This window comes from Lissotriton helveticus, chromosome 3_1 (genome assembly GCF_964261635.1).
Source record: "Lissotriton helveticus chromosome 3_1, aLisHel1.1, whole genome shotgun sequence".
NCBI classification, from domain to species: Eukaryota; Metazoa; Chordata; class Amphibia; order Caudata; family Salamandridae; genus Lissotriton; species Lissotriton helveticus.
In genome coordinates, this window is record NC_136061.1 from 1685179747 (window position 1) to 1685206291 (window position 26545).

A 26545-nucleotide genomic window follows, 5' to 3' on the forward strand; every position below is an offset into this window, starting at 1 on the left:
CTGTGAACTCAAAATACCTTGATTAGACTTCAATTAACTTGTTAAAGACATCAGACTGTTTTCACACGAACATTTTGAACATTTGTGTGTGTTCCGAGTTACTATCGACAACGGACATAATTCTAGAAACATATTGTTTACTTGAGTACTTTTTATATCTGAGAAAAATACAGATACGTGAGACAGAAGTTAATGTAAACCACAGAATGTGCTGCACAGAGATTTGATCCAGCACAATGTCTGACCTTACTTATTGGGTTCAGGAAGCATTACCGTATCTCCCAATCTGAAATTAACACCATCCATCTCCAGGAGGGAGAATGTCTGCAGCGTTGTTTCACGGTGTATCGGCTCTTTCTTGTTGAATATTGAAAGCCGTGACCAGACCACCAGATATCCAACAGATGCATCAGGAGGGAACTGGCTGTAACTGCATTTTAAATGCACATTGTTGCCCATTGACTCAGGTGTGATTGCAGGTTTTTGAGGCGGGGCTGGTAGCTGCCCTGAAAATATCAAATAAGGGGCAACTATTAAAGACCACGGGCATGCTCAACAGACAAAAATATACTGTCAAAAAACGAAAAAGTACACAGCAAAATCAGCTGTTTATGTTTACATTCAAAATTACTCTCCCTTAATATTTGATATCAAGCAATTTTAAAAACTTGAGGAAACCACTAGAAATGTAAATCACCAACAGAGTAAGCAATTGTTTCATGTTGTAACGAAAATAATTGATGAATGACGTTTCTGGAAAGAGTGTAACATCCATACTAGATACTATGGGCTAGATGTAGGTCGGTCGGTAACGGCCGAAAATCGGTATTTTCGCCCGTTACCGACCGGTAAAGAAGAATTGGTATGTAGGGCCCGGAATTTTACAGATTCGGTAAATTTACCGATCGGTAAATTTACCGAATCTGTAAAATACCGAATCGGTATTCATACCTATTCAGTATTTTTGATATGTAGGTGGGACTCTTCTGAGTCCCACAACCCTTACCGATTCTGTATTTTACCATCAAATATATTTGATGGTAAAATACCGATTCAGGTGGGCATGCACATGTGTGCATGCACACCTGTGCCATATGACAGGCAGACCTGCCCTTAGGGCAGGTCTGCCTGCCATATGGCCCCCGAATCTTTTTTGGGGGTGCTAGCGGGTGTCAAAGTGACACCCCCTGCACCCATGGCAAAATCTGTATTTACCGATTCGGTAAATACCGACCGGTAATGCCCCATTCATTCCTATGGGCTTCAAAGCCCATAGGAATGAATGGGGCATTACCGGTCGGTATTTACCGAATCGGTAAATACAGATATTTACCGATTCGGTAAAAGGAACATCTGGATGTTCCTACATCTCCACCCCTTAGATTTACCAATTTTTAATTACCGAATCGGTATGATTCGGTAATTAAAAATCGGAAAATCTATTTTACCTACATCGGGCCCTAAATCAAGTTATTCACTTTTGCTGTATTAGTTGTTTTTACTACTCATACAAGCCTTTGCCTTCTCTTTTTTCTTTCTTCACCAGGGTGTCCAAAGACCCATGGAAGGTGGCAGAAATGTGGCTGGTGATCTCCTGTCTCACCCACATAGTTTTTTCTCCCTCACATCCCCACTGACGAGAAGCTGGTAGGATAGCTTTGTTGGCTTCCAGTCTCTTCTAGCTGCCCTGCACTCTGTTAACTCTGTTAAGTGGAGAAGCGTGGCTCAGTGGTTAGAGGCGGCAGACCCGGAAGCTGAGATCGGCCGTGGACTAGCGTTCGATTCCCTGCCTCGGCGGGTCTCGGGCTCAAAAATTCCATGGACTCGATAATTCTCGTTCTGGTGCATACTCGACTCACGGGGTCACACTCTGCGACTCTGGGCAATAGTTTGCTTAATCTCCACTATGGCCCCTCGCGGCGGGATGCCTGGCTTTCACCTTGTGGACACCCTGCCGGGGTATCTCACAGGGGAATACCAGGACGGGTTCCCTAAGCAAGCACTTAGATACCGTGTCGGTAATTTGCGCTATATAAATACATGTACATTTACATTTACATTTAACTGTGAGTGTGCAGAGAACTTTGTCCAGACAGGCGAATTCCATGCCATGAGGCTACAGCTCTCTTAAAGCCACTGTCAATGCAGGAAATGTTGGGAGGAAAGAGCAGATTGTCGTGGTTGTGGATAAGCAGCACATCAGAGTTTTTTTTTCTTAATTATAAATGGGCAAGGGAGGGGAGGGCGAAGCTGAGGGTGGTGTGATTAGGTGGCAGGACATCGGGTATTGGATTTTTGGATTATTTGGGAGAGAACAAGGGGAGGGAAATGCAGGATGCCGGGAAGATAGGTCCTTTTCGTCTCAGTGGTAGAGGGAAGAGAAGGACAGTTGTGCAGGATGCCAATTATAATCTATGTTTCGTGTTCGCAGCATATTACAGTGGTCATGACTTTGTTGTGGATGGCTTTTCACTGACTTCTCTACCCCATCACTCTGCTGATCACAGCGGGTGAGAGATGTCGTGGGACCCATGCTTAGCATAATCACCTCTGAGTTCTGAGAGACATCATATACAACTCAAGCTTTACTCTCCTTGTCATTCAGAACGCCTTGAATTTTGATATCCCGTTATTTAACTGTTGAATATGCTATTTATAGACATTGTAGACTAGAGTGTGGTTAGCGGCTGTGACCCAGGAGAGGCAAAGCCTCAAGTGGTTGAAGATCCGCCAAGCCTCCCTCATTATTGGTGATAGGTAAGACCCAGCGAATTTTCCTCTAGGCCAGTATAATTGCGGCATTTTACGTCACAATTGTAATAGGTAATGGGCGATATTATTCCATTTGGCAACAGCACATTATCTTCTATCAAAGGAGCATGCAAAGAACTCTACTGAACCAGATGTTCATAGCATCACACAAATGTCGTGCTTTTTTATTGCTTAATTACTGTTTACTTCTATTTTGGATGCGAGGTTCTGGACCTAATTCTCCCATAATACAACATTTTGCAGACTTTTTTGACATTTTGTAAAATTTCCACAAAGGATATTACGTACATTTTAGTAATCAGAAGTAAGATGCTTCTAAGAGATCTGCATATATGATGTGGGACATGCTAATTTTCTTTCTAGGATTTTATTAAAAAACGATTTTTCTGCAGATCAATGCAAGATTTTAAATGTGTTCAATTGTAAAATGTGTGGCTTTCAAAATATATCAATGAATAAGGAATGTCTCTCCTTTGAAGTTCTCCTCTCCACCGCAGTCTCTCCCTTTCTATTCCGGTACAGACACGGGAGTCCAGCCAGTGGGCATTCAAATTCCACAATCTTATCACTCCCACTCCTCATATCTCAACCTCCCTTCCTCAAATCAACAAATGTCCACACGCATTTCCTTGCATTCCCCTCTCTATGGCAAAGGATTAGGAATGATTCTCTCTTCTCTCCACCCCTGTGTTGATGTACGTGTCTTAAAAGTAGAATGAGTAAGACCGTGACAATGTCCACCATTTTCAACATTGCATTGCTGTCACAAAATATGAAATTTCGACGGTCAGCAGGATTTGTGTGTGCATGTTGTGCTGCTGTGTGTGTACATGTATTTTGGAATGTTTTAAAGCATACAGGTACATTTCTCAAGTGTTTTCACAATAGTATTTCTTTTGATCGGTATAAGTTATTCACCTTGGCAACTCCACGTTTCTTCTTTTTCTCCATAAGGGCAGGATTTTATTTTTGACTCTATAAAAGATGAGACAAATGTTTCTTGTTAAATACTGTATTAAAAAAAACTCCACTCTCTCACAAACAAATTTCTTCAACAGTGCATATGTGTTTTGTGTTCTAACTGTATCTAGAGCGCTACTTGTTTTAACCTAAAGCTGATAGATTTGACAGAATAAAAAAAATCAGCTCTTAACTGTTAACACTTAGGCGATGACGTTGTTGAACCAATACACATCTCTCTTAGCCACTATCTTTTATCATTACATCTCTTCCATTATCTCATTCCAATTATGTGCTGCTCTTGCAAAAGAGGCAAGAATGGAAAAAGTAAACATGAAAATTGGTCAGTTAAGCTTCTATTTTTAAGCTTCCATTTGATCCTTTTGTTAGTGCACTATATTTACCGAAAGCCAACTCTATCCGTAAAAGGTATGAAAGTATAAGTAATATCAATACCATTTACCATGGAGAAACTCAAACAACAAACTGTGTTCTTCAAAAGATCCTGGAGCCATTATGCTAATTTATAGCGGAATATTGTACAACAGAATAAGTGATCCATACACGCTCTTGTCATGGAAAAAGGAAATTCTAATTTAAGTGCAGTACATTGCTGCATTTCTACATGTCTTATGACAGAAGAGCGACGGTGGGCAACTCGTCACGGGGGGGGGTAAATGTGGTGCAAGAACCTGAGGTACACCTGAAAAATCATCACTCAGATTCCATAATCAAAGTGCAAGTAGTGTTGTTGATAGGCCCTATTCACAAAGAAAAGTAATATATTTACACCAGTAGATATATGCATGATAATAGAAGTATGGCTTTTAGGAATTCACAGACGATACCAGTAGTACATCAATCAATCAATCAATCAATCACGGCATTTATAGAGCACGCTACTCACCCGGGAGGGTCTCAAGGCGCTGGGGAGGGGGAACGCTACTGCTCGAACAGCCAGGTCTTGAGCTGCCTTCTGAAGGAGAGATGGTCCTGGGTTCGCCGAAGGTGGGTGGGGAGGGTGTTCCAGGTCTTGGCTGCCAGGTAGGAGAAGGATATTCCTCCGGCGGTGGCTTTGCGGATGCGTGGTATGGTGGTGTGGGCGTGGCTTGTTGATCGTAGCTGGCAGATGGGCGTGTAGAAGGTCATGCGGTCGTTGAGGTATTGGGGCCCAGGTCGTGGAGGGCCTTGTGTGCGTGGGTGAGGAGTCTGAACGTGATCCTCTAGCTGACGGGGAGCCAGTGCAGGTCTCTCAGGTGTCCGGTGATGTGGCTGTGTCATGGGATGTCCAGGATGAGTCGTGCTGAGGCGTTCTGGATGCGCTGGAGTCTTTTTTGAAGTTTGGCTGTGGTTCCGGCATAGAGGGTGTTCCCGTAGTCCAGGCGGATGGTGACAAGTGCCTGGGTGACGGTCTTCCTGGTTTCAGTGGGGATCCATTTGAAGATCTTGTGGAGCATGCGCAGGGTGTTGAAGCATGAAGATGAGACGGCGTTGACTTGTCTGGTCATCGACAGGGAGGAGTCCAGGATGAAGCCCAGGTTGCGTGCGTGGTCTGTTGGCTTGGGGGCGGAGCTCAGGGCCGGGGGCCACCAGGAGTCGTCCCAGGCGGAGGGTGATGATCCCAGGATGAGGACTTCCGTCTTGTCTGAGTTCAGTTTGAGGCGGCTGTTCCTCATCCAGTCGGCGACATCTTTCATCCCTTCGTGTAGGTTGGCTCTGGCGGTGGTGGGGTCGCTGGTGAGGGAGAGGATCAGCTGGGTGTTGTCGGCGTAGGAGATGATGTTGAGGTTGTGTTGGTGTGCGATGGCTTCGAGGGGGCTCATGTAGACGTTGAAGAGGATTGGACTGAGGGAAGATCCTTGTGGTACGCCGCAGATGACTTCGGTGGCCTCGGATCTGAACGGGGGGAGGCGGACTCTCTGGGTTCTTCCTGCGAGGAACGAGATCATCCACGCAAGTGCTTTCTCTCGGATCCCGGTGTGGCTGAGGCGCTTCACTAGGGTGCGGTGGCAGACAGTGTCGAATGCCTCAGAGAGGTCCAAGAGGATGAGGGCCGCTGTTTCCCCGTTGTCGATCAGGGTTCTGATGTCGTCGGTGGCTGCGATTAGGGCGGTCTCGGTGCTGTGGTTGGCCCGGAACCCGGACTGCGAGGAGTCAAGGGATCCGTTCGTCTCGAGGAAGGTGGCAAGCTGTCTGTTGACGGTCTTCTCGATGACTTTGGCCGGAAAAGGAAGGAGCGAGATGGGACGGTAGTTCTTGAGGTCGGTGGGGTCCGCCGTTGGTTTCTTCAGGAGGGCGGTCAGCTCGGCGTGCTTCCAGCTCTCCGGGAAGGTGGCGGTGTGGAAGGAGGAGTTGATGATGTCCCGGAGATGGGGTGCGACGATGGCGTCGGCATCTCCTCACATTTCCCCAAAGAGTGCAATTGACTAGGACCTAGGCACCAGCTGAGGCCGGCTGTGATCCACCGGAGCCTGCTAAGCCTAGTAGGCCAAGCCAGTCAAAGATGTTATCTTCTAACATAGGGGCCGATGTTTTTCGGAAAGGGTCCGAATGGGATTCGGTTTTGCAGAATCTGATTCGGAACCCTTGTTTCCAAATGAATCATACACATTTCCCAGCGACCGATTCCAATACCCGGAAACCTCTCTAAACAGTCCGAATCTGTTCTGAAAGGCATTTGGGCAGCCAGAGTCTTTCACAGCCGATTAGTACAGCTCTATGGACACGGTGTATGGACGAGCAATTAAGATGACTGAATCAGACAGCTGTTCTGATTCGGTCTGTCCAACATGAAACTGCTGTCAGAATCTGTCTTTGGGGGCCCATTGCGACCCCACTTCATCCAGAGGCATACGAATGGTCTCTGAGGGGGTACCCAAGGGCTCATCTTCCCAACCATGCACAATGTGGCAGGCACCATGGGGTGCCCACCACAGGGTGAAAGGTTTTCCCCAACCACCCCTTTTTTCAATGGGAGCCTGGGTTCTCGTTCGGGACACAGGCTCCCATTCAATGTCAATGAGAGTGCGGCCGAACGATGTTGGGAAGCATCATAATCGGTCGTCTGGACTCACAGGACCCGATTCGTTCAGAAATGAGTTTGAGACCAATTTGTTCAGAACAGTTTCCAAACGATATCGTTATCAGCTCAATAGTCTTATTCATGGTAGTAGAAATAATTTGTCAGAACAAGTTTGAAGGCTGAACCGAAATTAGTCCTCTCGAAGTTGAATAGCTATGGGATTGCATCGCATTGCAGCTGTTGGTTTTGGCTGGAATCATTTTGAACATGAACATTTACATTTCCTGCCTGCCTAAGTCCTGTGATTGGTCTAATACATTTCCCATATTTGGCTTTAAAAGTTTGTCTCAATGCGCCCACCTCATTTAGAGACAGGCAGACTATAAGCTTTCCATAAACAGAGCTCTTTGTGGCTCAATCAATGGAAAGCATCCTCTGATCATTGGAGGAAGGGCATCACACTATCCACCCTATTTAGGGTGGATAGTGTACTGGGATTTTTTTGTCCATAACTGTACCTGGTGTTGAGGAACAAAAAATATAATGGCACTTTACATCCTCGGAGAAAAGTACCATGGATTGGGGGGGTCATTAGTTTTCTTTTTCTTTTTCCAAAGCAAATTACTTTGTCAGATTGTTTTGGAAAAACAAAAGAAAATAAAAGTACGGTAAACAGCTGTCATAATTGAGAGTCGCCATCTATCAAAGTTGTTGCTCCTTAAAGGGAATCCACATGACAGTGGCTCCTTTCATGGCACTGAGAGGATCACAATGCCAGTAGTCTTCTCTAAATTTGGCAGACGGTAGTCTGTCAGGGTGGTGAAGGTAATGTTCTCTGCCACCCTGTGGTTGCTGTACTATTTGCCAAAGCATAAATCATGCCCTTAGTCTCTTTTGTGAAGCTGAAAATCCTCCAGTGGGACATAACTCTCATGAATTCACAGAAGCAATATACCGAGCTGTAAAACATACTACAGGGGGAACCTGACTTTCTTGCCCACTGAGGTTTCACCTTGTACATATAGCCTTGTGTAGTTAGACTTGGTCCTCCAGACAATGAAAAGTGTGCCACTAGTCAACTGGTGATTCCAGAAAAATGGCCCCTTGCTGCTTGTGGAATCCCTGTAAGAGATCAGACAATTGACCATTGGAGTTCACTTCTTATTCCTGGATAAGGTGGGAGCATAACCAGACCTTCTGGCCCTCACATATTAGTAAAAAGATTCTTAGAAAAATCGTTCCTCTCTTTTGCAGCACATTGTGTATGCCTTACTGTAAACTATCTTGCATAATTCTCAGAATAAAACAATATAGCAGAATCTTTGTCACCTTGTGGGCAGCTTGTGTTCCACCCAGGGCTTTGTGTGGGGTAATGAACAGCCTTCCTCCTACCTTTCCACACCAAGCTAGTTGTGGAACCAGCTTCCCTCTCCCTATGAGTGGAGGCAGAATTACTAGAGTCTACAGTGGGATGAAAAACTGCTTCTTTCTCAGCTCACACTTTACGCTACTCTATGAATGTACAGGCCTCACCCTGGTCTTCCTCGCATGAATGAAGTTCCTGGACCCACCCAAAAGTCCCTTCCGGAGATGAAAATGGTCACATTTGTCACGCCCAGGTCATCCTGCAAAAAGGCCCATCCAAGCCAGTGTTCCTCCTAAGGGGATGAAGCACTGGCAGGGAGGCCAGTCAAGGCATGCTAATGCTAACTAGCAGACTGCAACTTCAGACAGGAAATATCTAACTTTCCAAAAGTTTCTTTTTTTGTGCATTTATCAAAATACAACTTCACCATGTGTTAGGATTTTTAATAAATATAAAAAACAATGGTTGAATGGATGATGTTGATTTAAGCCAGAGTTACAAAAACAGCCCTCTATTTGCATTTCAGCTTTCCTCATAGAAAAAGTCACAGCATCTACACAAGGAAAATATTTTTGGTGGCTCGTCATTGCAGGAAGACACTAAGCTTAATTTCTTAATTGTCACACTTTTTAATGCAGTGTTCCCTGCCTTGGACGCTTCAAGGCCTGCTCAAGAATGATTTACTTAATATTTAAAAGTAGATTTCTCTCTTTGTAAAAAGGGGTTCTCCAATAGACCTGCATGTGGAAAAGCTGCGGCAGACTCGACATACATGTAGGACTAAAGCCATGTTGGAGTTCTCAACCTAGTGAATGTCACAATAGTGACACGGTCCAACTCTTTTCTTTTTCATTATTTACTCCATATTTATGCATCATAAGTCTGATCATTCATATTTGTTCAAATCTGTAGATTGAATATGTGTGTCCCTGCTGTGTACCTTTTCAATAACAGTCCATTTCAGGTCCATATTAGTGTGATGTTACTCTTTATAGATGTATATGTATTTAATTGTAACCTACCTTTTGTAATAATGCACCGAAGTTGTGAAGCATTATTTGGCTTAAATTGATATCAGGCCTAGGCCCGGGCGTAATTTAATCTATGCCAGAATAATTTTGTTAATTCCGCATCAAAGATTACTACTGCTTGTGTAATTCTTGTAATTTGGGGGGTAAAATACCAACTGGACACTAGGGTGCATTTTGTGCTAAATAAATTGGCTGAATGCTGGGAGCAAGCTGGGGAAAAATCCTATCCTAAGAGCACATTTAGTGCTATTTCTTAAGGCAAAAAGCATACCTGCACCCATATTGTGTACAAGAGGGCATTTTGTACTAAGAAAATAGTGCTAAGGCTGAAAATCTTACCCCAAGAGCACATTTAGCAAGCAGCTGCTCACTCTCGCTATTTGTGTTCTGTTGCATTTAAAGCTTTTTCTTAGTGAAGAAGGAACTCTAGCACCTATTTTGACCGAAGGGGTAATTTTTTTGCTTGGAAATAGCACTAAATGCAGCATTTACCTTTTTTCATAATTATGTGTAACCTCGCTGAATTTTCAGGTAATTATGCTTGATCACGTTACACAAAATTTCAAGAGTTACTCCCATCCCTATCATGCTCACATATTGTAAAATACATGGGCATGTAATCATGTAAAATCACTTTTTTGTTGTTACCTTTGGCAAGAGAGGGGAGAGGGGTTGGCCTAATGGCTAGGGTGGTCGACTTCAAATCTGGGGAACCGGGGTTGAGTCTTGGCAATTACGTGGAACATCCTGTGATTGTAGGCAAATCACTTTTTCTCCCAGTGCCTAACAAACACATATCAACTTTGAAAAATAAAGTGGAATAATTCTAGACCACAGTTAAATGGCTAGTGGGAACATCCTCTGTCAGTGAAACAGCATGTTGAAGATACAAAAGAGTTGTGAAAATTTGGGTCTAGTGTGGTTCCTTGAGGAAGCTGATGGCCACACGTAATACTCCTGAAGTCCTGACTTTGGCTCTTAAGTGCTCATGGAGAAACTGATATTGTTGCTTCAGTTTTAAACAGGCACATAGGTCCCTGACAGAGAATCCATTTTCCAGTGCCCCACCACAACTGACTTCTTAAGTATAATGAAAAAGAAAAGGTCCTGAAGGCTGTCTAAATCAAAAGATAAGTACTATTGAAATCCTCATATGTTTTGTTGTTTCCAGACTACACAAAACTGGTGCAAACACAACAAATCATCTTTTCATGAGACAGACAAGGACAAAGGACAGTGATTATATGCAGCTTGACCCTTCATGGCTGAAAGCCATGTTTCTCTATATTTCCAACTTTTTTTAATACAGTAAAAGCTGCAAGGGAATGGGCTCACATAGTGATAGCGCCTGCCTCTTCTGAATGGAGGCAGGAGAGAGTCTTACACACTAGACTGCAGCCCTGGGAGGGAAGATAGGGGAGTAGGACTTGTCACCCATGAGACCCTGTTATCAGGAACAACATGCAAATGGTTCCTGGGTTGGACTGCCCATGAGATCGCTCAGACATGAGGTCTACTCAAAGTGCAGTGGCTTAAGGCCATCTAGGGCACTTACCATGAGAAATTGTGTGTTTGTTCATGAGTAAAAGCTTCACTTACTGTAATCAGCTCTACAATCTTCATTTTTCTTCCTTTTCAGTTGTTTAAGAATAAGGACATCCACACTAAAAGCTTATTCTACCTTGTTTATTGTCTAGGAGACAGCATTCACTAGGACTCTGGAAACTTCAAACAGCCCCGTTCATTTATACATTTTTGCTGATGCCCCCTACGTTTCTTTGAGTTTGACTTCATATTCTTGTGTTATTGTGTTCTAAACTGTTCTCCTGTCCCACGATGAGCCGTTCTCTTTATGTGGGTAAATGCAGCGGATGCTTCTTTAATGGGAAGGTAGAGTGGCATTGAGTTGGATTTCATTCCTCAGTGTAGCTTACAGTCTTTTGGTATTTGCATTTTTTTAGTACAGGCCAACTGATCTACTTTTTGCTCAGCAGGCCCTTTAACACCTCTCTATTAAATGTCAGATGGAAATGTCAGGTTGAAACTGTCCTATTACATATCCTTCAATGGAATGTTAACATACTGAATGTTAAGATTAACAGGTGACATGTTCAGAACACAGCTAAATGGTATTCCCTTAACAACATTTCTCTCTGGGAAACACAGTTTTTGGGTAAATAGTGTGACTATTGGGACAGCTAAAGTTTTGCTATTGTCCGTCATGGTGGCTGCATGTTGGAGTCATGAGCAGTACCTCTTCTAAGGAAACAGAATAAAAAAACAGGCTTTTGTGGGATAATCACAGCCGGTATGGGTTGGTCTCTTTGTCACAGGAGAGACTTGCAATGATATTTATGGATGTGTACATCCTACCCCTATCTCAGCCTCATTACTGGCCATACTTTGGATTGTTCTCCTACAGGGCCTGCCTACCTTGCTTGTCATAAAGGCCTTTAATGGACTGTGCCTTGGGCAGGCATAGCCTAGGCATACAATACATATCATATCTACCCCACCGTACAATTTCACTTCATCCATGGTGCTATCATCATCCACCCCTCACCTCATGAGCCACTACCATTTTCTCAGGTTTAGATATACAATCCTTCTTTTCTCAAATTTACTATTTTGTTGTGGCACTGACTGAGAAACACCTTATGTGTGAAGTCCCTATCTTTCACAGGATAGTTCAGATAACTCCCTTCCTGAACTTGTATTAGAGTATCCTCATAGGCAAGAGAGGTGTTTGGAGATTCAATGCTAGGGTTTCTACAGCAGCTTCTGTCACTAGTCTCCTCCATAAGGTGATTGACTTATACTTTCATTCTAATGCGGGATCATTATACATATCGCTCAACCATGTGAGGCTTCCAAACAAGTAATAAATGTATGTGCAATGAGTTACATCTCCAGGCTTAAATAGGGAATATAAAGAGGCTTTTGAACTCCAAGAGGTATTGTTAGTCAATTGTAAATTTATATATGGATTATCATGTCACCAAAAGCGTCCTAGAACTCACTTTGACGCATTAAAACAATGTTTGATAGATGGGCCAAAAAGCTATAGATGGCATCTCAGAACAGGATATATGACTGTTGGTACAAAGCAGTCAAACTAGAATTTCGAAAGAGGCACGTGGGAGATGTGCATGATTAAATAGGAAAGTTAATCATTGAGTGGCATGTCCTTGCAGAGATATTTGCATCATACTATAGGGATCTTCACAGCCGGCACTTGACCATTTTCTTTGTTGACTTAGGGAGTTTTTGGAAGTTATCCTGATGAGGAAGTTGTCTCTTTCCAAAGTAGGTGGCTGAAGTATGAATTTTGCACTAAGGAAATGGAAGAGGCATTTACTCCACTTCCGACAACTCCTGAGTCTAATGGATATCCAGTTGAGCTGTTTAAGCACTTCGCCTCTAAGCATGCCCCAGCTTCCAACACATGTGCGCTCAGTTTACTACTAATAGGTTCCTTGCTTCTGACCTGTGGAAGCTACTATCAATGTCCTTTTAAAGCAGTGATGGCCTTACGAACACTATTCTTCACATAAATCTATCTCCCTAATGAATTATTGTTAGAAATGGGAGTCTCGAGTTGCCAGAGGTATCCACCTTGTCCAAGCAGGGATCCTTCCTTCTAGTCAGGGTAAGGATATTACACTTCTGAAATAATCCTCGCTCACCCCCTTGGTACCTTGGCGTGAGCAGTCTGGCTTATCTCAGAAGCAATGTGCAAAGCATTCACACATAACATACAGAAACACAGTAAAAACGCTAAAGAAGTACACCACACCAGATTTACAAAAGTAGCCAATATTTATCTGTGTAAAACAAGACCAAATCCAGCATACCATAATCAAAATACAAATATTGTAAAAATAGATTTAAATACAGTTCCTTGAAGTTGATATCTCCATCTGGGCTATCACAGCGTTGTGAACAAACAAATCCAACAGTTCAGGCTGACCGATGCATCGCGGGCCAGCTATGGTGTTATGAAAACCTGGAAGCAGTACCTTGGAAATGCAAGGTGTTGTGGACCTTGTGATGAGCTCTGGAGAGATGGCGTATCAAGACATCGGTCCCAGGAATTGATGCAGGAATTGTCGCCCTTTGAAGTCACACGCGTTGCAGATTATACTCAGTGTGGTAGAGGTCAGGTGCTCTGGTATCGGCAGGTGTTGGGGCTGCAGCTCGAAGTGCAGCGATGCGGCATGCAGTGCTCTCAGGTTTTGGTTCAGGCAGCCACTCTGTAGTGGTGTCCAGTGGCATCAGTGAGACCAGTGCTGCAGTGCAATAGGGGGCCGTGCTCATCATGGTGCTGGCAGTTCACGATGCAAGCAGTGAGTTTGTCATTGCTGAAACACTCGTTGGTAGACGAACTGGAGTCAGTGGTGTTGGGGTTGGTAGGCCCAGGCTGTGGTGTGGGACGGGGCAGTGCATTGAATAATATGCTCCCAGGTCATGGTGCAGGCAGCAGCAGCGATGTCGGCATGGATCAGCATCGCTAGGGATACCAGGGCTGTGAAGTGAAGCAAAGCATTTTGAATCGCGGTGCCCTCAGGTCACGGTGCAAGCAGCGGCTTGGTGGGGGTATCAGGCATCATTGTCGGTGAGACCAGAGTTGTGGTGCGAAGCAAGGTAGTGCTCTATGCGGTGCAAACAGGTCATGGAGCCTGCAGCGGCGTCATTTATGGCGTTGGGTTGTTTTTCTTCTATTACAGCACGAAACACATAGTTCCCAGTGCTGGTAGCAGATGAACTTCAAGTCTTTGCTGTTCCTGAGACTCATTGAACAGGGGGCAAACTCTACCTCATGCCCTTGCAGAAACTCAGGAAAATATGTTGCAAAAAGTCCAGTCCAGTCCTTTCACTGCCCAAGACAGAAGCTGACACTGCAGGCCAGCACAGCAAAGCACCTCAGTATAGTGGTAGTTTATCCTCACTTCTTCTTGGCATGTTCCAGTCCAAACACGTTCTAAAGTTCTGGGGTCAGAGCCCCATACTTTTACAATTTCTTTCCCTTGACGTTTCAGGCAGAAAGTCTCTGAGTGTAGTGGAAACAAGTTCTGTCCTCCCTGGTCCAGTTTCACTACAGGAGGTGGAGACACCATTGTGCAGGGCAGACACAGCCTATGCAGGTGCTAATGAAAATTCCTCCCACCACTCTAAATGGAGAAAGGTCTATTCAGCCTGGCTATGAGTCACCCAGGAAAGCCAGGACATACCTCAACCCCTCTTGTGACTGTCTAGTGTGAATGTACATCTCATCTCCTGTAATTCCTAAACCAGATGGTGAACTCACAAACAGGCAGAGCCCCACTGGATGGTTAAGTCAGAAAATGGCCACTTTCTAAAAGTGGCATTTGCAAACATAATTAAAAAAAATCTATTAAAATATGTTTGTTCAATTTCTGATTTCAGAGAGCCTAAACTCCATTTCTCTAGATTGTCCCAATAGAAAGTTACACTTGTAAGATGAAAACCAATATAACAAGGCAGCTCCTATCTTAACCTTTCAATAAAGAAAAATGACATGCACAGTATTTCAGAACATGTAAAACACACAACTACATGTCCTACTTTTCACATAAACTGTGCCCTGCCCATGGAGCTACTTTGAGCCTACTCTAGGGGTGACTTATATGTAGGAAAAGGGGATGTTAGGGCGTGGCAAGTGGAAGCACTTACCAGATCAACATGGCCATAAAAGCTGTGCACATACACTATAGTTGCAAATCTGAGATGCCTGGGAAAAGCTACTCGGGTGTATGTCACAACCAGTGCTGCAGACCCACAAGTAGCATTTGATTTACAGGCCCTGGTCACACACAGTACACTGTAGTAGGGATTTACTATCAAATAAAATATGTAAATCATGGAAAACCAATGATAACACAATTTACAGTAGGAGCCCTTGCACTTTGGCACTGCATAGCATGTGAAAATGTGTGCAGAGACACTAAACAAGCAAAAACGAAGTCCAGCATACCATCAAAAACAGGTCAGAATGCAAAAAAACAAGGGAAACATGCCAAAAGATGCCAGGACTAACACGTGTCCCTTGCAGCTAAAATAGGGAAAAGTAGCTACCCACTTGGAAGTTCTCTTCACTAAGGGAGAAAAACCTGTACAGACCATCAGCATTGGTATGTTCTGTGCCAGGGTCAACTTAAAGTCATGGCTGTTCCTGAGACTTCTTGAACATGGTCAAGTTCTACTTCAAACCCTTGGAGCAATTCAGGAAAATAAGTTGCAGAAAGTCCAGTCCAGTGCTTTTAATGCCCAAGACAGAAGCAGCAACTGCTGGGCCAACACAGCAAAGCACACAGAAAAGTGGTACTTCCTCCTCACAACTTCTCCAGTTCTTCTTCTTGGCAGGTGTCCTAGTCCAAATGAGTTTTAAAGTTTAGGGCCCCAATATTTTGACTACTTTTTCCTTTGAAGTTTTAGGCAGATTGTCTCTGAGTTCAGTGGAAACTAGTTCTGTCTTCCCTGGTCAAGCTTCACTACAGGAGGTGGAGACAGCATTGTGCAAAGAATACACAGCCCATTCAGGTGCTAATGAAAACTCCTCCCACCACTCTAAATGCAGAATCGGGACATGTAAAACACACTGCTATATGTCCTACCTTTCACATACTTTGAACCCTTCCGTTGGGGTGACCTTGGACCTAAATTGGGAGAAATGGGAAGTTCAGGGCAGTAAAAGCTGTGCACTCCAAATCTACTTGTGTGGGTGGCACAACCAGTGCTGCGGGTCCTCTAGTAGCATTTGATTTACAGGACCAGGGTACTCACAGTGCACTGTAATAGGCTCCTACTAATAAATCAAATATGCCAATCATGGAAAACAAATCATAACACAATTACACAAGGAGCACTTGCACTTTAGCACTGAATAGCAGTGAAAAAGTGCTGAGTGACACTAACCAAGTCCAGCATACTATCAAAAACAGGAGGTCAAAAGGCAAAAACACAGAAGAAACAAGCAAAAAAATGCCAGGTTTGAAAATGATATAACAAATGATACAATGATACAACACATTCTTTCCCTAGTCCATGAGGAGCAGAGTGGCTTCATTTGAAAGACGTGTCTCAGTCACAATATTAGACCCCTCCACAATGTACTCAAATTAAAATTCAAATTCAAAAAGCTTTATTCGATATTTATATTTCATAAAAGCATACATTTAAAAGAGTGCCTAACACATGAGTTGCAGGTTATACAAATTATTACATTCACCAAAGTAAAAAATCTAAAATCCAACCGCTTCACATGAAGATTCATTACACTGAGTTTCTGAACTTAACCACAAATTTTAAAAAATTGGAAACAGCATGAGCAACAATGTCATTTTCTAAGTCTTGCAGCCTAACAAATGCTATTCTGCAGGTAAGGTAGCCCCACGCCCTCATAATTGGTTTCAGGAAGGCCCCCCTGGGTACGGAATAAAATTTACAAAAAAATATACAATGAATATTTGATTGGGCAGAGGCATCATCACATGGACAAAAAAGCTTCTCCCTTGACCAGTTATTACAGGCTGGAAGGGTGATTAAGCGAAAAAAGGTACCAAACCTAAGCGGGTCAATAACATTCTGGAGTAACAGTTTAAATCGCTTAAAAGATACGATTGAGGCCCTTTGTTGATAGTAATTTGCTGGTAATCCATGACTGAGTTTTTGTTTTTTTCCGAGCCCCATCTCTTGTTGACCAAAAAGTCCAATGCCATTTTTTCAAAGACTTTCTCGCAACCACCTCCATACTGGATGGTCTTGTGAAATACTCTGGGTGACCAATCTCAGTCATCAGGGTTTCAACGTAGGCTAGCCATCTAATATTGCTAACTCCGTCAAGGGTAAGACAATCAGAGATTAAATCACGATTTAAAGATGTCTCAGGGGTAACCCATACCTTGTGCCATAATAGTATGGGCGCGATTTTTATAGTGTCTAGGATGTATGATAAGCCCAGTTCGATATGTGCAAGGTAAGTTGCCGATGATTTGGGGGTCCCCAGCAAGTATCTAAGGTACTGGTTCTCGTTAGTTGGATTGATGATGCATTTTCAATTCCCCAAATTCCTGATCTGTATATGGCTGTGGAGATGCATTTGGCCTTATAAATTAGAATCAGTTCCTTCACCGGTCTACCCCCTAATTTGGCCGCAAAGTTGTTAAGGGCTCCTACTGCCCGAGAGAAGGCTAGATTTCTTGCCCTCACTGCAGTGCGCCAATTGCCTCTCCTGTCGAAGTTTATTCCGAGATAGGAGAATTGATCCATTGTCTCAATCCTCCTACCCTTGAGAAATATAGGACAGGATGCCTTCCTGGAGCCAGGCCCACAAGCCATGGTATAGGTTTTCGTGATGCTAACTTTTAACCCCCTGTATTTCATAAAGTTGGTAAATTTTTGGACGGCCCTCTGAAGGCCTATCTTGGTTCGGGACATAATAGCGGCATCATCTGCGTATAGGAATATTGGCACCGGTTGCCCTTTAATTTAATGGACGGATAGTCGTACTGTGACTCCTTAAGATGTTTACCAATGGAGTTTATATATAGGTTGAAGAGTAGGGGTGCTAGTATGCATCCCTGTCTCACACCCCTCCTAATTGGGAACTTGTCTGAGCATTCTCCCAACGGCCATAGCTTACCGTGGCACCAGCACCCCGGTATAATTCCTTGATAAATATAAGAATTTGGTCATCAATACCTAGGTCAGATAGCGTGGCCCATAATTTGTTGTGATCCACACAATCGAAAGCTGAGCTCAGGTCAACAAAGGTAATTAAAAATATTACCCCTCTTGGCCTGAGTATACTTTGATATTACAAGGGCCAAGTTTAATCCCTGCTCAACTGTACACTTGCCTGTTCTAAATCCACACTGTAGATTTGAGATGATGTCGGCCTCCTCTGCCCATGTTTGAATTCGGTTTAAAATTATGCGGCCTGCTACCTTCATTAGTGCATCAAGGAGCAAAATTGGCCTGTTACAAATGGGGTCGTTCCTGTCTCCTTTTTTAAAGATGGGTACGACTATTGCCAAGTCAGTATAAACCCATGGAAATTAGCGCTATTCATAACGTTAGTTAACATGGGAGCCCAAAGATTGATCTCAGTTTTAAAAACATCTATTTGGACTCCGTCCGGGCAGGGAGCTTTACCTGAGGGACTTGCTTTAATTGCCGTAATGACCTCTTCGCAAGTGAAGGTAATACCCAGCAGGAATACACCCTGGGGGTTGTTATCATAATTATCTGTCATTATTAGGGGTGTGGATTTTACAGGATCAAGGGGATATACGGGGTCAAGAGGGTCATAAAGAAGTTTAAAATGGTTGACGCAGGTTTCCCCATTAATGGCGATATCTATAGCGTCTGTCTCTTTGTTCTGCAAGTAGGGGGCATTGACCACTTTCCAGAAAGCGGTGGTTGACCTGCTTTTTGAGGCTTCAGTCAAGGCCAACCAGGCCTCTTGCTTCGGAGATTTTTTCCTAGTTTTAAGTGCTGTATGATATAGCTTTCTAGCTTGTCGGATCTCAGTATAGGACTTTGGGAGTGCATGCAATGCCTTTTTTAGAGCTTTAAGTGCTTTGGTGCAGTTGTTGTCAAACCAGCCGTTTGGTCGGTTTGGTTCTGATCGGTGCTCCCTGGTCAATAACTTTTTTATTCTACTTGGATTTTTAAAAAGGAGGCCAGAATTTTCTATGGCTTTTCTGTATGGGACAGACAAGTATAGATTTCTTCACTAGTTATCGATATAAAGTTTTTTAGCAATCCCACTGGGTCCACCTTGTCCCATTTAATGGAGTATCCGTTTCTACTTGCTAAGTTGATCTCCGGATGATATAAAAGTGTGTCCCCCTGAATCTGTTCGCGCCCTTCGATTTTAATGGAGAAGGAGATCGAGTAGAGGTCACCGAAAATGACATCCAATGTTTCCCATGACGTTACTATCCAGGCATGGGTTGTTGAGAAAAGAGTAAAATCTATTATTGAGTTGCACCCCCTCCCGTGAAAGGTTGCCTGGAACTGGATAGTTGGGGAGCATAACTCGTTAATATAAGATAAATTAACATGAAAAATCATATTATTCAAAATGTCACCCGGCTTGGAGTGAATGAAATGAGTCGGGTTGTCGTGCTTATGCTCGCCTAGGCTGCAAATGCCCTTCGGGCTGTTGGGACAGACAGTACAGTTAAAATCACCTACCCAGGTCAAAAACGTCTCCCCTGCTATCTGGTCCTTTATAGTGGTAACGCTATGCATCATATTATTGATGACATTTTCCAGGGTGTTTATAGGTACGTTGTTATAAAAATTTATTAAAATAATGCTCTTGGCATTGCCCCACCTAATTATTACAATCTGGTAGTGTTCAGTAGTCAAGTACTTGAGTACTTTAATCCCCCCGTAGTGGAGACATACATACACAAGCCCCCCTTATTTCTATCATGGGGGCTTATTAATGCAGGTGTGTGGAAAGTCTGAAACCCGAGTATGTGTGCTTCTTCTGAGGTCCAAGTTTCCTGGAAACAGAGGATGTTATATTTTGCAACTAGGTCTGCCCATGATTGTTTGGAAACTTTATTTGCCAGACCTGCTACGTTCCAAGTGAGGATTTTATGAGTGGGTTTAGTCAGCTTGGAGATGGTGTTTGTAACGATTTCTCTATCAGCCACAGCCCTAACAGAAGGGAGAGCTTTCCTAGGTTGGTGTTCGGTTTGTGCCCTAAGGTCCCGCAATGGTTTGACTGTTTCCTTCTGGGCCGAATGATATAAAACCCCCTCATCCATTGGTTCCCTATCTAAAATTTTGTTCCGTGCTCTATTTAAGGGTACATTTCTCTGAGGACAAATTTGATATACATAGGCACAAGGACCAGTTTTTTGTGACATCCCCGCCTGGGCAGCCGTCTTCTGTCAGTCTAGTGCATCTAGGCCTGCCAGCGACTCATAGCGGTTACCTAGAGGGATTGACCATTGTGAGATATAGGCTGCCTGTTGTTGTCTACCATAAGGATGGAATAGGGACCTATCTACACATGGTCGTGGGTGGTGGAAAGAAGCCCTAAAAAAGGGGGGTCTAAATGTTCGAGCTCGGGAGTTACATCTAGGATTATTTAAAGTATCATAAGTATCGCGAGTGGATCTTGAGTTTGAAGAGGCCAATAAAGATTGGGGGTCAAAGTAACTCAAATCGCGGGTTGATATACCACCCTCTCCTCTCTCCAAGTACCAGTCCACTATGTGAGTAACTGCCCTACGGTCCCTGAAGTTGATGGTTACGGCATCCCCCTGAATATCTTTGGGTCTAGGCCCCACCCATGCTATTCTCCTCACCAAGGCTATATCCCTGTTTATATTGGGAGGCAAAGGTCTGTTTTTACTTAGCCAATAGATGACTTTGTTTTTAAGATTCCTATGGCATTCCTTCCTTCTGTCTTCCAACTCTGGTACCCCGGTGAGAACGATGACATAGGGGGCTGCCTCTGGTGGTAAGTCTATATGCTGCCCAATTTTATTTATACTCCTATCTGAGGAGCATGCCCTCCTTGATGTTGCATTGTTGATTTTAGGCAGAATCACAGTTCCCCCTGTTCCCACCTCCCTATTTGGCATTGGGGCATTCTCTATGGTTGCGGGCACTGGTGTTGTCTCTGTTGTTGATAACGGAGTTTCCCTTGTGATAATAGACTCTATGGATGGCTGGGCACAAGACACATTTGGTGGATTATGGGTTGTCAATTCCTTTAGGGCTTTACTATTGGAATAAGTTGCTTCCAGTATCAAGGACATTTGCTCGCCTAACCTCCTAACTCTCTCTATGAGTGGTAATATGAGAGATTTTACTAGTTGTTCCATACTCTCCAGTATCCCTTCGTTTAGGGTAGTCACGGGTGGTAATACGTTATGCATAATGTTTGGGCTAGGGATACCTTGTTCCTTTGGGGGGCTTGTGCGGGATCTAAATGTCTTTGCTCGTCTACCCCTGTGTCGAACCACGCCCCGCTTTCTATTTAATGTGGCCCCCTGACCTAGGTGCAGGTGCAATACCTGGCTATTCTTGTTTCTTGCTTTGGAGTTTATTGCCGGCAAAGATGAGCACTCCTCCGAAGTAGAATCTAGGGAGGAATCCAAGTTAACGGTGTCAATGTCTTCCCCTTTTGAAGGTTGTAGTGTTACCGGTCGGTCTTGTAAGAGTACAGGGATTCCCGAATCCCTAAGGGGCAATTTTCTATAGATTGTGTGGGCGGGGAAATTGCAATTTGAAAGTGACCTAGGGAAGAGCGTTTGTTATGATAAAAGTTCTAGGGACAGGCGATGTTCTGCGGCTGCGATCTCATGATCTAGCTTATTAGCAGCCTTCGTTAAGAAGTGATCAATTGTCCCTCTGGTAGACCCGCCCACCAATGAGTTCCTGGTTTTATTTGAGCCTTTGCTCAACTTGCTGTACGATTATCCCAGCAGCTTATAGCGTACAATATTATTAAGCTGAGACGTAGCTATAGATATCAAACTCAGTCTCTGGGGCAAGGTCTCTTACTGTATGTCCGATTTGGTGGGGCCAAGAGGTGTGCCACGGCCCAGCCTCGTCTGACCTCGGAAGGCCGCAGACGGCCCCGCCCTTGTCCCGGGCTTCTCCCGGGACGCTCCCGCGTAGCGGGGGATAGCGCCGCTATTTAAGCGCCTCCTGGCGCGAATTAGCACTAGGTGGCTTCCGGCCGCATTGCAGGCTTAGAGATGTAGTTCCCGCACGCAGGGCCCCCCCACACAACAGCCGCGCTCAGATGGTGCAGAGATGCGGCAGCGGGGGAAGAGCAGGCACTGCGGCAAACGGCAGTGGGTCCAGCAGTCAAAGGGCAGGCTCCGGTTCGCAATGCCCCAGCAACAAAAGGTAGTCGGCAGGAAAAGTAATTCTGGTGGAGTCCCCGTTCCGCCGGGGATAGCGCCGTTCTTTAAGCGCCTCCTGGCGCGAATTAGCAGTAGGCGGCTTCCGGCCGTGTTGCAGGCTGGGAGATGTAGTTCCAGCACTCAGGGCCCCCCCCACACAGCAGCCGCGCTCAGATGGTGCAGAGATGCGGCAGCCGGGGGAGAGCAGGCACTGCGGTAAACGGCAGTGGGTCCAGCAGTCAAAGGGCAGGCTCCGGTTCGCAATGCCCCCAGCAACAAAAGGTAGTCGGCAGGAAAAGTAATTCTGGTGGCGTCCAATGTACTCATTCTAACCCAGCAAATAGTGGCCCCTGACAGTCTTGCTTGTTGACTTTGAAAAGATGCTTGACTTGTTTGGTTGGGATTACTCACTTGTTTAGGTGGCCTGGATGGAATTTGTCCTCCTGTATATATGCCATGTTTGGTTTTGCTACATGACTAGAGTAAGTGTAGGTTAATGGTGAACGACTGGCACACTTCCTTTATGACCGAATTATCGAGCATATATTAGGCTTGGGCGGTAAACTCCGCTTAATTAGCTGCATTTTCCATGCTCCATGGAGCACATGGAGTTTAGTGGAGCAGAGATTTTTCCTCACTCGTGCTATCACACCTTAAGTTGATGGGTGTGACTGAGGAAAATCCAATGCTTGACCACCTCCAAGCGAGATTTCTCAACTTGGGCACTTCTCGCTCTGAGAAACTTTCCGTCTGCGTTGAGTAACCTACCGCTTGAGTAGAAAATCTACTTGAGCAGAAGAAAGAGCAGAAGAAAGAAGCAGCACACTCTTGCGCAGCATGGTGCCATTCGTGCTGCTTTTCCAGTGTGGGAAAAACACCCGGGGCCATCCCAAACAGCATGACCTAACACACTCCACCACTTGCAGAACTCCGCGTAGTGCAATGGAGCAGTTTGGTCACTTCGCAAAACTCCTTGAACTCCACCCAGGTCTATCATGTATACCCATTATCACCATTGCAATTTTCAATTTCAATACACTCATTTGACATCTGACTTCACATGGACAGCATACAACAGGACTATGCTTGAACCAAGTGACAAATTCATAAAATGCAGCTGTGACAAAAATACAGCACACTAAATAATTTTCCCTACTCTTTAGGGGAGCCTAGCTTCAAAGATTTTATCCAAAGTAAAAACTAAGTGAGTAACAATAATACATTAATTGGTAGGTTGCACTCATTGTGAACAGTTATGCACATAAATACTTATTGACCATCAATAGAATACTCATAAAACACAAATACAATTGATTCATAAATGGTTATATGTAACTTGTTAGCAGTTTTGTCCCACAATAAGTGTGCTCTGTTCCATATAAAAATCAGGCAACAAATGTGTACCTGATGAATTGGGACTTGTTGATGGTGATCCACAGTGATGTGGAAAGGTTCTTATCATAAATGCAGTGTAGCATTGCGTATGGTTAAATTTTTCTTGTTCGTACCTTGGATGACAGTGTGCAACAATCATATAATTTATAGAAGAAAAAGCACCTCACAAGGAAATATGAGGTGAATGAACATGAAAAGCTTTCAAGAAGTCATACTTGAATGCTCTTCAAATTATATGATTAAACCCCTCTGAATGAAGACAATGTCTCCTTTGTAAATGATATCCTTGTCTATTCCAGGAATGGTCTAAATTGATATTTTTCAAGAACAGGGAGCAGTCAGTGACATAACCTATTTATTTGTAAAGTGCAACGTTCTGCCTGAAGTATATCTTTTCATTGAAATAAAAGGTGCTTATAGTTATTCAACTCAATAGTTCTGATTTGTCAATCTAGAAAGGATGGACCTGTTTGAATATGTGATCAAGAGGTCAAACACAGATTTCTGAAGCTGATGCATTTGTCTATTGCACCACCAGACCAGACCATGCCTGACATTATATGGATAAGACTACTTAATTGGTGACAGAACTTGGAAGCTTCCAGTTCCTAAGGGTGTTCCTCAACACACATGTTACAGTTTGGGCTGGGAAAAAATCACCCTTTGCTATGCTCCCTAAAACAAAGCCTTGAGCTTAAGTCATTCTTCCCACTAGATATTTTGGACTGCCTCACTATGACCAAAGTATTCTTACTCTCAAGCATTTCATAAGTGCTGCAGAATTACCCCATCACATACCTAAAAACTTTATTTCAAATAATCCTTGACATGAGGCAACATTCCCCCTGAGTTTTCATGGTCAAATGTTATAAGTCACATTATGTTGGAGGTTAGGTAGGCATTATGGATATCCCAATGTTCCACAGGGCCTCACATTTATCACTAAATGACAGGACTTATAGATATCACTTTGGCTCAGCTGATGGTGCGAAAATTAGGTCCTAACAGATTGTAATTGATTACATGAACTGTATGATGACTGTGAGAAAGTGATTTAATAGTTGGTGTGGGTGGTAGTCAATCAAAAGCAATAATGTCACTATTCTTGTTCGATCCATTAAATGTTTTAATAATTTAAACTTGAGTTCAACCCATGTTAGCTATGGTATGGTTCAGACGGGCTTAAGTTAAGAAAATATGAACAGGTTAGACCTGATCAAAAGTTTTATCTTCAGATTGAGACTCTGAAATGAAAGGCCAAAATCCTCAGAGGGTCAAGGAACCAAGGGCCATATTATCAAGAAAGGGCGATACATTATCGCCACTTTTATCGGCAGGAAACTGCCGCTAAAGTGGCGATAATGGGCTTGATAATATGCCCTTGTGAATTCCCATAGAAGCCCAGGTTCTGTTGTTAACCTGGGTTTCTATGCGAATTCTCAAGGGCATATTATCAAGCCCATTATCGCCACTCTAGCGGCAGTTTCCTGCCGATAAAAGCCGCGAAAATGTATCACCCTTTCTTGATAATATGGCCCCCGGTTGTGGCCGAAAATGTTTCCATGAGGCCAGATAGCTGTTGGACAAGGTTCCAGTTAAGCCGCTGGAATGTGGCAGGAAAGCTCAGAGTTGGGCAAATACAAATTTGAAGTCCAAGGACGGTCTCAGGATGGCTGAATGCTTTTGCGAGCTTCATCTGGTAAAGATTTCTGCCACTGGACGTAGTCACTTTTTGAGAGCTTGGATTCCTCTAGGGAGACACAACTGCAGGCTATAGCAGAACAGGGATCCACAAGGCTCAATGGCCTCTCCATGAAGTCCCACTGAAACAGATTTGGAGCTGCAAAAATGCTCTGAGTGGGAGCAACCTGAAACATTGGTCAGCCACAACACACCTTCAATGGTTCATTTTGCAGATATGTCCTGGTCTTTGGAGCCAGAAAACTTCTAAATACAAGCTTTCTCAGGATTGTAGGAGTCCCAGCAAAATAAATGTTATTGTATGGTTAATTAAAGCCTTGAAATATAAAACATTAGAAGACATATTATGCAGAAGACCATAAAAAAGTGGGTAGGTCATTGTAGTACCATCTGACATAGTTGGACGTATGATATCAGAAGATAACACTGCTGATTTAAATCTGCTACAGATAACTTAGAGGCAATATGTTTGTTAATAATCAGTTACAGGTAAGCCAAAGTGAGAAATGCATAAAAATAAGTAGATCAGTGCGGAGCTATCTGACATAGGCAGACTGGTGATATCCAAAGATAATACCTGTGAATACAATTTACTATGGTTAACTGAGAGGCGTTACAGTTGTTTAAACTCAGTTGCGAGAAGTGCATATTGTCCATAGTGTGAAAAGGCTGTCAGTTGGCGATCATCTCTGGACTTTGTTGGATTTATTTAGAAGGTCCTTTACCGCTTTATCGTATTTGACTCTTCTTGCCAGTTTAGAAGGTACAAGGGTGCTGAAAATCCATTTTGTGGCAGTGTTACATGACCTTATGCCATGGATTAAAAAATTGTCTTTAGTAGTGACTGCCTAAAGTGGAACAGCATTGAGAAGCAACATAATACGTGTGTAAAAGTTACAGATTTGTAGCCGGCCAGCCTGCACTTAACAATATTGGAAAGGAGCAAGAAGTTTGGACTGCAGTCTTTAATTTGTAATGCCATCATCGTAGCAGACAAAATTTGGGTTAATCAGGCTTTCCCAATTGTGCAGTGAAGAAATAGTTGTGGCTGCAGGCCACCATGGCAGTCATTATCATATGAAGCTGCCACGGCACATTAATGGTAGAGTGGACTTGATGTTTTCAATGTCCGCGGTCTTCGAGAGGAGTTTTAGCTGTTTTTTTAGAATGCATGTAAGCGATGAAGTGTTTAGTGCAGTCAGACCTATTCAGACGGTGTCTGGTTCCACCATTAAATAGGTGGACCAAGGACTATTTTCAGTTTTGAATATGTTCAGAAGGACAAATTTCAAGGTGCAGGGCATGGCCGAAATACATCTTTAATGGTATTTTAGAAAGGCCCCTATGCTGGCCCACTTAAGGCTCTCCAGACTAAGAGACTGGTTCACAGAACTAA

At 43.7% G+C, this 26545-nt stretch overlaps 2 protein-coding genes across 2 annotated transcripts in view; both read right to left on the reverse strand.

Moving 5' to 3' along the window:
* Positions 1-496, reverse strand: part of LOC144824297 (von Willebrand factor D and EGF domain-containing protein-like) — an 899901-nt gene extending 899405 nt beyond the window's left edge. Inside the window, exon 1 of the mRNA XM_078683422.1 lies at positions 274-496. Within this exon, the coding sequence (XP_078539548.1) occupies positions 274-459 (186 nt within the window). The 5' untranslated portion in view covers positions 460-496. The remainder of the gene's footprint in view (positions 1-273) is intronic.
* A 3186-nt stretch (positions 497-3682) lies between these two features.
* The window catches only part of LOC144824298 (von Willebrand factor D and EGF domain-containing protein-like), a 605302-nt gene continuing 582439 nt past the window's right edge, over positions 3683-26545 (reverse strand). Inside the window, exon 4 of the mRNA XM_078683423.1 lies at positions 3683-3747. Coding sequence (XP_078539549.1) covers positions 3683-3747 — 65 coding nt within the window. The remainder of the gene's footprint in view (positions 3748-26545) is intronic.